The 12,457-nt window shown below is 44.2% G+C and overlaps 1 protein-coding gene across 6 annotated transcripts in view; it reads right to left on the reverse strand.

Moving 5' to 3' along the window:
• Positions 1-10,221, reverse strand: part of Trim66 (tripartite motif containing 66) — a 51,133-nt gene extending 40,912 nt beyond the window's left edge. For 2 of the 6 annotated variants that reach the window (XM_074041054.1, XM_074041049.1), the window contains exons 1-4: positions 8,381-8,877; positions 2,903-3,006; positions 1,243-1,390; positions 269-401 (exon numbers count right to left, since the gene is read on the reverse strand). In XM_074041054.1, the coding sequence (XP_073897155.1) occupies positions 269-401; positions 1,243-1,390; positions 2,903-2,911 (290 nt within the window). In that variant the 5' untranslated portion in view covers positions 2,912-3,006; positions 8,381-8,877. Of the gene's footprint in view, positions 1-268; positions 402-1,242; positions 1,391-2,902; positions 3,007-5,991; positions 6,183-6,891; positions 7,028-8,380; positions 8,878-9,081 lie in introns of those variants that run through there. The other 4 variants (XM_074041052.1, XM_074041050.1, XM_074041051.1 and 1 more) reach the window with 4 other exon arrangements.
• Positions 10,222-12,457: the final 2,236 nt, after the last annotated feature.

Raw genomic sequence — 12,457 nt, forward strand, 5'->3', positions numbered from 1 at the left:
CCCAGGGGCTGCAGGTTGGCTTGAGCAGAGGGAGGATTTTTTTTTCTTAAGATAGGATCTCTTTATGTAACCCAGGCTGCCCTCGAACTCACTATGTAGCCCAGGGTGACCTTGAACTCCATACCCTCCGTTCTCAGCTTCCCAAGTGCTGGGATTCGAAGCATGCACTACCACATCCTGCTTTGTGGAGAAGGTCTTGAAAGTCCAGAACTCTCACAAGTAGTCTAGCACTCTCCCAAGCTCACTGTAGACAATCCATCATCCATACCTGTGTTCCTTATGTTCCACCATTAGACAGCTATGGCATGTGAGCACATCACAGGTCTCACAGAATAGCTTGAGCACTTCCTGTGTGTGTAGAGGACAGTACAAGGCAAAGTCCCCAGAACCACCATTAACTCCTGCCAAAGAAGATAGAGAATGTGGGCTTCTCCTGCTCAGGTAGACTGCTCAGTCAAATTCCACTGAGCAGCCCTCAGCCGTCAATGGATAGGTCAGAGACACAGAGTTGCAGGGATGTACAAACAGGAGATGCCTGACCCCAGGACAGTGAGGTTCCAGGTTAACCTGGCAGGATTTGCTCAGCTGTCCAGGAAAAGCACATCATCAAGCCCCAGCATCCCACCACCTGCTGGAGAAAATGAATGTGCTCACTACTGCTGCACAAAGATCTCCTGCAGAATCATAACCCACCCCTCAATTAACCTAAACCTCTTCATAAATCAGGATCCTATTATTATGGGGCTGAAACCAGCTACTCAGCCTTGCCAGGCTCCAAGATAGATCATAAGCTCTGTTTCCTGTAGGTTTAACAAATACAAAACTTCTCCCACAATTTAAGAGCCTTAGAAAAAGTCTTTCAAGAAGATCGTCATTTAAAACAGAAGGGTGCTGGATGAACAAAGGGGCAGGCCCCAAACCAGACTGTTAAGTCACTAACTATGAGGTATGTTGTTTAAATAGAAGTGGAAAGTAGGAACTCAGCTTGCTTCCATGATGATTCAAGATAATGCTCCTGGCACCATCTCACCCACACTTACCCACCCCCACACCACAGGGAGAGGCTAGAGTGAGTCACCCCTTTGACTCCAAAAGAGACTTCCTTCTTTTGCAAAACGCTCTGAAACCATTCCTACTATCTCCTTCAGCTGGGAAATAAGCCTAAAGAACTAGTCTCCTGGGATTTTAGGGTTCCACACTGCTTTAGCGCATAGGGGCAGGTAGGGAGAGGGAGACTGGTACCTGGAGATCCCTTCTGGGCCCGGGAAAAGACTGGGCCCCCAGGGGCAGGGCCATGCCGGTGCTCCTCTGTGCAGGAGCTGCAGAGCCAGCGATTGCAATAGGTGCAGAGGATGTGTGCTGCCCTCTTTTCCTTGCACTCAGAGCAATTCTGGAAGCAGAAAGTCTGAAGTTACTGACCATATCCCTCCTTTTAGCTTGCCTCTATGTGTAGCAAATGCTTCAGGGACAGGGGTCCTTGTAAGGCTGTTCCTCTACGACTTTGGGGTCCTGGAGAACTGCTTGGCACTGCTTGTGAAGAAAAGCACCCTTTGTGACTGACTGAATGAACAGTGGTCACCTCAGGGACAATTCACATAGTCCTGAGCTACATCTGAGACCCAGAAAAAAAAGCCAAGGATCTGCCCTCAAGGCATACTCAGCCTGGGCAGAAAGGTACCCATTAGATGGGCAATGCTGTGAAAAAAGATGTGACGAGTGCTAAGGAAGCAAAAGGGGGTTTCTAGGAACTCAGCCTAGGATTGGCCAAGAAAATTTTCCCCAAGAGGTAACATTTGAGTTGGGCATTAAATGACAAGTATGTTCACCAGGCAGACAAAGGAAGAAAAAGTTACAACACAGGGAAAGCACGGGCAAAGGCAGAACATTCAAGCACACCTTCAAAGGAGAGAAAGTTCCAGACACAGGAGTTCACAGAAAGATGATTTATATACAGTTAAGAAAAAGCAAGTACAGACTAACTTTCAGAGCTGTGTTTCCACACCTGGAGTCTGCCTGGCCTGAGAGTATTTATTCCTCTCTTGGTGCAAATGTTCTTCATTTGGTCAGCAAATATCTTGCCAGGGCTAATGAGAAACATCAGAAAAAGAGGAGATTTGGGGAAACTTAACCTGTCTGTACATGAATCACACAGGCCACAAAACTGATGTGGATTCTGAATGTTTCACTAATTAAACTATGAATTCCTTAGAAGTAGAATACATGGGTCTATCTTCCTAGCACCTAGCACAGGGTGTGGTACATACAGACATTCAATAAAATTAGATATAAGAAATACAAAAAAAAATGTAAAAATTACAGAAAAAGAAATTTTTAAAAAGTATTACATATAGGAACGAGTAAGTAAATTAGTGAATGAATAAAAAGTAATGGTAAGGATACCCTAGTGGAGAGGGGAACAGGAGTACCAGTCAATAAGCGATGTAAAATTTAGAAACTCAAGGAAAAGGTAATAGTTGTTAAGTACAGGCAAGATTAATAAACCCGTTAAATCCAGGCTGGTGTGCAAGTTTCAATGCAAGAGGAGAAAATAGGAAATAAAATCCCAGTACTGATATTTTTCAGTAAGAGCTATAAAGAAAAAGAAAAAAAACTAGATAAATTAAGCAACACTTAATATCTTAAGACACATTCAGCTTCCATTCAAACATTGACACTTAAAAAAGCCTGTAATTTTCACTTAATAGAAAATTCGTACTTTGTTTCTCCCAACTCAAACATTTTTATTTCCTTCTAGATGGATGGATGGATGGATGGATGGAAAGATGATTAGGAAAACTGGTGGAAGATAAACAAGTCAGAGTGAAGGGTGGATAGACACATGGACAGGGGTCTCACAATTTTCTGAAAAGGATCAGTTGCTTATTTCCTTGTCTTTACTTACCCTGGCCATTTTGGGTTGCCCAGTAGGAAAGCACTGCAGAAAAAAATGTTCAGTTACATCCCTGGTAAGATAAACTCGCTTATACCCAGGACAGGAGATGAGCTCTAGGGGGAAAAGAAAAACAACAGAGTCAGAGCAATGTAACAGATTATATAAGATATAGGCTTTCTAATACACAGCATCAAGATATGTGGCAGTACCCACTTGTGCCAAAATTTGTACAAGTACCATCAGGGGCCTGCCCTTTAGATTATCTGGTCTCCTCACATTTATGACTTTGACTGGTCTTACCTTCCTCTCCTCCCCATGAACCATGCTACTTATAAACCCTGCTCTGCCCTGCTTCTGACAATCAGATGCCTTCCTGCTGCTTGCATTCCTCATTTGACACCCCTGAGAACTCAGTTCCCAACAGTGACAGCTCCAGAGTTAGTTTAGCCCAGAACATTAAGTCATTAAGATTACTATGTAGCAAGATTACTTCAGCATCTCACAACTAGTCAGAGAAACAAAAGTGCCTCTTAGCCTGCTCAAGTAGGATATGTTTTTCTCTTGGTATAGCCAAGAGAATCAGTCTGTTCCTGGGGCTCAGAAATATGTTTCTAGGCTGCTTCCACCTACTCCATGATAGGTACACTATATACATACACACACACACACACACACACACACACACACACACACATACATGCATCACCTGTGAACAGCTTGACAGTCTTCCCAGAGGAAACTCCAACTCATTCCTTAACATAGTGGGCTTCTAAACTACATAAATAGCATAAGATTGCCACCTGGAGACTACAGTGATTCTTCAGGCCCACTCCAAGAATAGTCAGCCCTCTGGGAACAAGAAAATGAGTCTCCTGAGCAGGGCAGGTACCTGCATCCAGGGATGAGGCTGACCTGGGGAGGTAGGAGCTGGCTATGGCAGTGATAGCAGCAGTACCACTGCAGTCTTCTCAGCCTCATTTTATTAACATAAAAACAAATGAAACAATGGCAGTTGCTCTAGACTTGCAGTCAAACAAATGTAAGCCCAAATGCCAGGTCTATCATCCAATGACCTTGAGCAAGTTACTTCACCTCTTAACTCCTCTATGCCTGTGATTCATCATATGTAAAATAGAAAGGGAAACTAGAGCTGCTGTGATAACCAGGCATGGTGGCACACATTTATAATCCTAGCACTTGAGAAGCTGAAACAGGAAGATCTTAAGTTCAAGGTCAGCCTGGGCCATACAGCAAGAGTCTGTCTCAAAAAAGAAAGAAAAGAGAAGAGAAGGAAGAAAAAAAAAGAAAGGAAAGGAAAAGAAAAGAGAAAAAAAGTTGCTGTGAGACTTAAGTTAAACAATACTTGAGAATACATACAGTCCTCCATGAACCGGGATTTCGAATTCAAAATATTCCTTACATCCCATTCATAGTAAAGTGACAACTTCAATTAAGAACTTCCCTGGTGATGAAAGTCAGATACTGTAAGTAACAGTATCTGTTGATTGAAAACATGGCCACAAATTTTTCTCCTCCCTGTAATTCTATTATCAAAAAAAATACTCTGTACCCTTTCAACCTAGGCTGGCCTCAGGTCCTGCTTTAGCCAAAAGAATGCCTGCACCTCTAATGGCTTTATATGACTCTGCTCTTGTCTTAGAGCACTAAGCCTGCCATGTGAAAAAAAACAAACCTTGGGTTTAACTTGCTGAAAGATGACAGACCATTTGGAGAGAGGCCTCTGTTGTCTCAGACATCCTTCCTACAGCTATCCTAAACCAGCTGGATCCAAGTGACCTACCAACTGAATGCAGACACAGGAGGGAGTACAGCTAAGATTAGCCAAGCTCAGCCCAGAGAGGAAGAAGCACCAGAGAGTCTTAGCCAGATTACCAATCTGTAAAATCATAAACTGAATAAAGTTTAGTTGATTAATCACTTGGGGTAGCTTATTATGCAGCAAAAGATAATTGTTACAATCTGGAAAAATTAAAGTCCACAAAATCATATAAAACAATAATTTAATACTCCCTCCTCTTCCCAAAAGAAAAATTCCCCCAGTCCTTACAGAGCCATGGACTTTAATGACAAAACTACATTTGGAATCTCCTGACTATTTTCCTGCCAGTCCTGAACAGTGGCCAGAGGCAGAAAAGGATGCTCTCCACAAGTGACATTTTCCAGAGCAGTCAGGTGACTTTCCCTTCCATACACTTAGCTCACCCTGGGAAGACACCCCTCATCTACCTCAAGGAAAGAAATGCTACTCTGATTGTTGAAAATTACTTCCAACTCCCTGCACGAGATGCCAAAACATTAATCACAGTAACACAGCCTCATTAACAAAATGAAAAGAAAAAGGACTAAACTGATCAGAAAAGGGCTCACCACACATCCTCTACCTCCCTTAGCCTCAAAGCCAAAATCCTGAGTTTGGCATTCAAGGCCCTTTCTAAATTGGCCTTACCTTCCCCTAGTCTAATCTCTAGCTTCATCTGCCTTGCACCTTATATCTTTGGCATGTCAAATATCTCTGCTATCTCCTGAACAGGCCAAACCCTTGCATGCCTCCATCTGTGACAGTGCTTATTCCTCTCAATGAAATATTCTTTCTTACTTTCAGATAAACTCCTATTCATCCTTCCCAACCTGTTCAAATGCTCCACCTTTGAAAAGCAGGGTTGATTTCCCCTAGGATGTGTTAATTAGTCCCTCCTTGAACATGCTTCTAGTATAACAAGTACCACACTGCATTTTAACTACCTGCTCATATCCACATACAAAAATAATCCACAATTGGCATTAAAAGATATGGCTTGATTTTTTTTAGCAGATTTGACACCAATATTTTTTTTGGATTGGTGTTCTCCATGTGTATTCCTTGACTCACAGTCACTGAAAGTAGTAAGAAGCCACATGGAAGTTTTCTGGGTAATAGAGAAAAGCCAGCCTAGGATGATAAAGTAAAGCAGGGATGTGCTGCTTGGGAAAGGCTCTGTGATGTGACTGTGTAACCCTGGGTGAGTCATCCCCTTTCGCTGAACCAAATGATTAAAATGAGGGGAATAGGAATAGCAAGGAAATATGGATTATCCAACCTTTATCTTATGCCTACTGCAGTCAGACTTCATAAATATTCCCCAAGGCAAGATGGAAAAGGACAGCCAGCCAAATGTTGATTTGGCTATCATCTTTGTCAGAAAGTCAGGTGAGCCAGGCATGGTGGCACAAGCCTATTATCCCAGTACTTGGGAGGCTGAAGCAGGAGGATCTTGAGTTTCAGGCCGGCCTGGGTTGCACAGAGAAACACCGTCTCAAGAAGTGAATAAACAAATGAGTTTCTGGTCCCCAGGAGGTGTGGGACAAATTTACATCTGTTTACCACAACTTTCTGTACCAGGTACACTTCATATGTGTTACCTCATTTAATCATCAAACCATTTTTGAGAAATAGGTATTGTCCCCATTTAATAGTTGGAGAGCTGAGGCTCCAAGTTGTCACGTATCAAAGATCATATAAGTCGGGGGCAGAACTGTGTGACTGGAACCAAAGTCTGTCTGCCTTAAAAACTATACTCTTCCTACTGTGCTATATTTTCCTCCCTAATTCAATTATAAATAAATAAGATCATTTAATTAACTAGTTTGATTATAAATAATGATATAATATAATCATAATAATGTTTAGACCATAAAATTGGTCTGACTATAATAATGACTTAGACTCTGGAATCCAGAAGGAACTGGGAGCCACCCCCAGCTGTTGTTGAAAGTTTTAAGAAATATGATTTTTGAGAAAAGGCAAGTGAGATGAAGTTTACTGCCTAGAGAAAATAAATCTGGAGGCAGATTCTTTCTATAGAGCAGTGGTTTTCAAACTTTGCTACAAATTTGAATCATAAGGGGAACTTTTGAGTCATGGGTTCCATCCCCAAAACCACACACACACACACACACACACACACACAAAATCCTGATGTCCAGTTTATATCCCATACCAATTAAATAAGAGTTTCAGGAGGTTGAATCCAGGCATCCTTATTTCTTTTTAATTCTCCAGCTGATTGCAATGTGTAACCATTTGAGGACCAGCACCTCAGAGGGAGGTCTCTCTTCCCCTGACAGCTCTGTCCCCTGTATATGAAGATGAGAAAGGCAGAAAGTTCAGAAAACCCTACGATGGATTTCCCCTCTGGCAAAGAAAAGGACAGATTGCCAACAGACAGAAGGGCATCCTGATACCCAGGTACTCAGGGTTGGCACTAAGTTGGAAGGACACATTTTACCTCTCTTGACTCACAGTTCAACTAAAAGACCCAAGCATGATGTGTGGCCTGAGGTTTGGCTCTGCAATGACTGCTGCTGGGGCCTAGACAGTGTGCTGAGCCCAGGTGTTAGTGGGGTAGCAAGGAATGGGGTGGGCCTAGATGGGTAGTCTACCCTTCAGACATGAATAGCAGGGCCAAAGCAACCTGGGCACCAAAGGACTGGGGTAGGACAGAAATCCCAAAAAGGTCTCAGAAAACTGTCATTGGGTCAGCTCAGGCCACCAGCAAACACATACAGTTCAAGTACACAAGCCTGAGCCTAGTGCTAAGCAAACCTCTGAGGGTTGGGAAGCTTTTCACTTTTCAGCCTTTCACTGTGCAGAGCTCCGTGAAACTTCACAGCTGGGGCCCAAGGTCTCACCCAAACAGAGCAGCAGGATCCTGTGCCCCTCTGCCACCATTCACATGTAGAACCAAAGCTGGACAGACCTATACTGTTCATCTTGCCAATTCCCTACCACACAGAGGGTGACACAGAGGTACTGAGAGAAGCAGCGACTTGGTTAAAACTACACAGCCCTTGTAAAACATAGGTAGTACTTTAAACCACTGAGGAGTCCTTGGTTACCTCTGTAGGCACAGATAAGACACTCTACCTCACTATGCCTTTGCCAGGTACTAAGCAAGAAGAAACATTGTGTGTGTATGCTCTGGCAGGCTGGCCATCCTCACAAACCATTTATGCCTTCCCAGCATAGGCAGCCCCAGTATTCTGAGCATCAAGTAAGGCCCCTCACAAGCCCCTGAAACCTTCCCCAACCCCATAACTCAGAGCAGCATCACCTTCATCCACTCCTCAGATGCTCAGTCCCTGCTAGAAAGGCAGATTTTGATCCAAGACACCCCTAGGGTAACTCCCAATTTTGCCCCTGGCTGCCAGCAGGCTTACCTGTCACCCTGCTGCCCTGTAATTAGAGCAACACCTGGAAGAGAAGTCAGAGGAGAGAACTCAGAGGAGCGACAGGTGAGACCACCACTGGTCCTGGACGATGATGCTCACCAGGAGCCCAGGAGCACCCACTCTGCATGCTGCAGCCAGCTAGGCTGCAAGGCCTAAGCCTAGGGGAGCTGGGCTCTGGGTGGAGGAGGGGGAGCAGCCTGGAGCCTCTCCTCCTTGCTCTGATGCATTCTCAGCCAGGGCTGCATTTCTCTAGCTCACCTGGGCTGCTCCTGCAAGAAGGAGCTTGGTTGACTCCTCCTGTTCCTGTTTATCTCGAAGGCTCTGCAGCAATTTTCCCAAACTGAACAGCAAAAGGGAGACCTCCAAGAGGCGACTTTCTTCCTAGCTGCATCTCCTTTCTAATCCTCTGGGTGCCTCGGAATTGAAGCTCAGAAGGAAGAAAACGAGATTTTCAACTTTCAGGAACTAGCTCTGTCGCCCTCTGCACAGCTCGGGAGGCCATCACTCTCGGCCTTTTAGGACTCGATCCAAAAATCCTTCAGCCCTCCATGTTCCCCAAAATGACAGTGTTCATATGTGGCTGGAACCTGCCTGGATCTGGAAGCTCATTTAAATAGAGCTCATCACAACAACAGTGTTGGTGGAGAAGTGAGTAGCTGCAGGGCCCTGGGGACCCCCTGTTTATACGTAGGAAGAATGATGCAATCTGAGTATCAAAATAGCAATCCAGAATGGAATAACAGGCTCACGCAGCAGCGGTGCCTGCACAGCCAGAGCTCAAGTTGACACACTCTGTCAGCCCCACACTGCTGCAGCACGCAGATATCAGGCACACACTCTCACCGCATCATTTTTAAAAAACAGCAGAAGCCCAAGAGATCCCTCCATGCCCCCGGCACTGAAGGAGTAGGGGTGAGGGGGCTCCAACAGACATTAAAATCTGTCTCCTACACACTCACCTGCTCCTGCCACTTCACCTGAAGTCCTTATCCTGTGATGTCACAGCCAGTTGCCATAGTGACAAATTGTCCGTCACAAGCAGAGGGATTAGGACTTCAGATGGAGAAGACACATATTTGTGATGCACAAAGGTCCTGGGAGGTATCCCTTGGCAGCTAACTCTGCCTCCCAAGGAGACAGTCACACACAAACAGTAGGAAAAGGGGAAGGAAAACAGGGTTGAATTGTAGGAAAGACTACAAGTAGCAGGATAATTACAAAAGCACAGAGCAACTGGTTGAGGGGGAGTGGCAGGGAATGAATTTGGAAAGACTGGCATTAGAGAAAGCTCTTGAAGGGCTTTGAATGCTAAGCAAAAGATTCTAACATTTATCTTAAAAAGCAGCTCAAAAAGATTCTGAAGTGTGATCAAGCTGGGTTTTATGATTATCTTGATGGACTGGAGACAGGGATGCCAGAAAAGAGACTTGTCTAGCTGAGTGTTGAGATCCTGAATGAGGACAAAAGTAGAAAAAAGAAACAAAAGAGTTTGTTTCAAAGAGAAAAGATAGGACATGACCAAAATAGGATGTTGTGGATCATGGTGGTGTGTGAAGAAAAAGTTAAGAGGAAAAACTGTCATGAACAGGGACAGGGAACAGGAGAAAGAGGACAGTTGCCAAATCCTATCTTAGCTATGTCCTATTTCCCCCTTAAAGTCAGGCTTAATCCTGCCTTGCCTAGACTAGTAATGTTCAAATCTGGAGAGTTTTCTAGAAATCCTGATTTTACCAAATCCAGATCTTTATTTTTAGCAAGTTTCCCAAGTAATTCTTAGGCATCCAGACCAGCACTAATTCAAGTACTAATAATTTAAAGCCAAAGGCCTGAATAATTAAAGTAATCTCCCAGTGAGTCTTCCTATCTGTATCAATCTTATCTCCCCTATCATCCCTCTCACTGAGCCAGAATGACTTTTTTAAATATTATATATAAAATAAGATATTCCACTAACAACAAAACTTTAATGGCTTCCACTATCTATGAAGAGCTTAAACTTGTCAAGACCCTCGAACAGAGTTCCAATTTCTTTCCTCCAGGTATCCCATATTCCAGCCCAAATTAACTACCTTCTGTTTCTAATATTTACCTGCCTTCTCCTCCATGTGCCTCATCTGAACACTATCCCCCCCACCCAGAACTCCCATATCTTTCTAGTCTTGCCTACTCCTACACAGCTATTCCTACTTAATGTGACCCACAGATTAAACCCCACCTAATTTCTGCAGTTCCTAAAACAGGGGTCAGAAAACTGTAGCCTGCCTACTTTTGTCCAGAAAGAACACAGTTTATTTAGAACACAGTCATGATCATTAGTTTCCTTATTGTCTATGGCTGCTAATGTTTTGTACTAGAATAGTAGAGTTGAGTAGTTACAACACACAATCAGCAAAGTCAAACGTATTTACTATCTAGCCCTTTACAGAAAAAGCAACACTGCTAGCCTTAAGCAAAAGCTTCTGAAATTGTTCTAGCCTCCCTCTTTGGGGTCCAACTATGATCAGGGGGATCCAGTTTGCTCACAAGCCCACTCCCCTCTCTGTGAGCTCTAGTTCTAGTAACTGGTTCACATTTGAGCTGGACTTTCAAATTTGGGTAGGATGTTACAAACAAAGAAAGGCATTTAGGAGGAGGGAACACCACAAGAGGATTACAGATGTTTAAAATGTGGGTCCTCTTTGGGGGAATATTGGTAAAGCTAGAACATGTAGAGAGCAATGGTAGGACAGGAGGCTGTAAAATTAATTTGGGGGCAGATTGGAAAAGTCATGCTAAGTTTCTCTTCTGAACTGCAACCAACTGGGAGCCTTTAGGTAGCTGAAAGTATAGGCCCAGAGTCTGATGGTGTGATGAGGGTTGAATTTAAAGGATTTGAGAGCATAACTCAGAGTGGCAATAAGTAAGGTGAAGTCAGGAAAACTATAACTAGAGGAAAGAATAGAAAATAAACTAAAGACAGCCAGGAATATCCAGGAGCTAGGGGGCAGGACTTTAACAGCAGATCTGAGCCAAGAGTCAGAATCTCGGCATGAAAACCAGGCTGAGGTTAAAGATGAATGAATGAAGGGTATGGTGCATGAGCTTCAGAGATTATGCTCCTAGAAACCACTTGGCTGTAACACAGGCTTTATATGTCAAGAAAATACCTATGGTGGAATGCAGAAGGCATAGGTAGAATGAGTCTGGGCTTGTTTCATTTGATAGACCCTCCCTGACCCAGATAGCACCTCTATCTCTTTTCACCCTAAATCTCAGGAATCAATCCAAAAACTGATGTACTGATATACTCTATGTAAAGCCACTGAACCCATTTCCAATTGGGCTTGGGAAGAGAGATAGTGGGAGAACCAGAGGTCTGGAATTTCTGTGGCCCTCAAGTCCAATTAAGCCCTACTCTGTCAGGCAAGGAAGTTGGATTTTTTTCCCTGATACTGTAAGCAACCAATTATGTGATCTTCAGCAGGATCCTAACCCTTTCTGCACTCCCAATGTTTTATCTGTGCCGTGAGCAGTTGAACATAAACTCTAAAGGCTTTTCCTGCTTTCTGGCCTTCAGCCATGACTAGTCCCTTTTGGATAAGAGTCCCCCTAAATGAGAGAGTTCCAACCCTCCAAGACTGTCCCCCAATCACAGCCATCCTGAACTGCCTTACTCAGCAAATGTGTTCTAGCCAATAGCTTTCCAGCCAGTATTGATAGCAGCAAGCACATCCCCCTAAACACAACCTGCCTCCATCCCATTACCAGGGGAATTGCTCTCCCAGTAACGGATACTGTTCAGAGGTGCCAGCATTACTCCCAGGGCCCTAGAGAGCCAATTAAGGTGAGGAAACTGTTCATGAACTAAAAAGCCACCCCGCTGATAGGGCTCCAGAGCTCCAGCTATTGCACCTGCCACACACCCAGTTCAGTCCAGCTCAGCAACCTGTCCCCCACCTGGAAAACTTAGGTCACTGCCTGCAACAGACCCCACCAGGTTGAACATACTGTTCAGCACCCTGAGTAAGCAAACAGCAGTCACTTGCTTCCCTCCCAGGCTGTGTAGCTGTGTAGCTGTGATCTCACCACTCCTTGCCTCCCATCCTCACCCCAAGGCCATTAGAGCCCCTCCAGCTGAGCTGCTCATTAAGAGTCATTTCCCTCCCTGACTCTGAGGTTGTAGCATCTTGCATCAGTTCTCTATCTTTGGATCTTCCCAAAGCCCCCAAGGCCTGCCTACCAAGGGACAGTGATTGCTCCCCCTTTCAGCATTAGTAGGGTACAAGGAATATGTTGTCACCCTTTACTAGCTTCAGAAAGCCTGAGGCTGGCTGCAGTGATTATTTAGTGTTCTAA

Source organism: Castor canadensis, chromosome 1 (genome assembly GCF_047511655.1).
Source record: "Castor canadensis chromosome 1, mCasCan1.hap1v2, whole genome shotgun sequence".
NCBI classification, from domain to species: domain Eukaryota; kingdom Metazoa; phylum Chordata; class Mammalia; order Rodentia; family Castoridae; genus Castor; species Castor canadensis.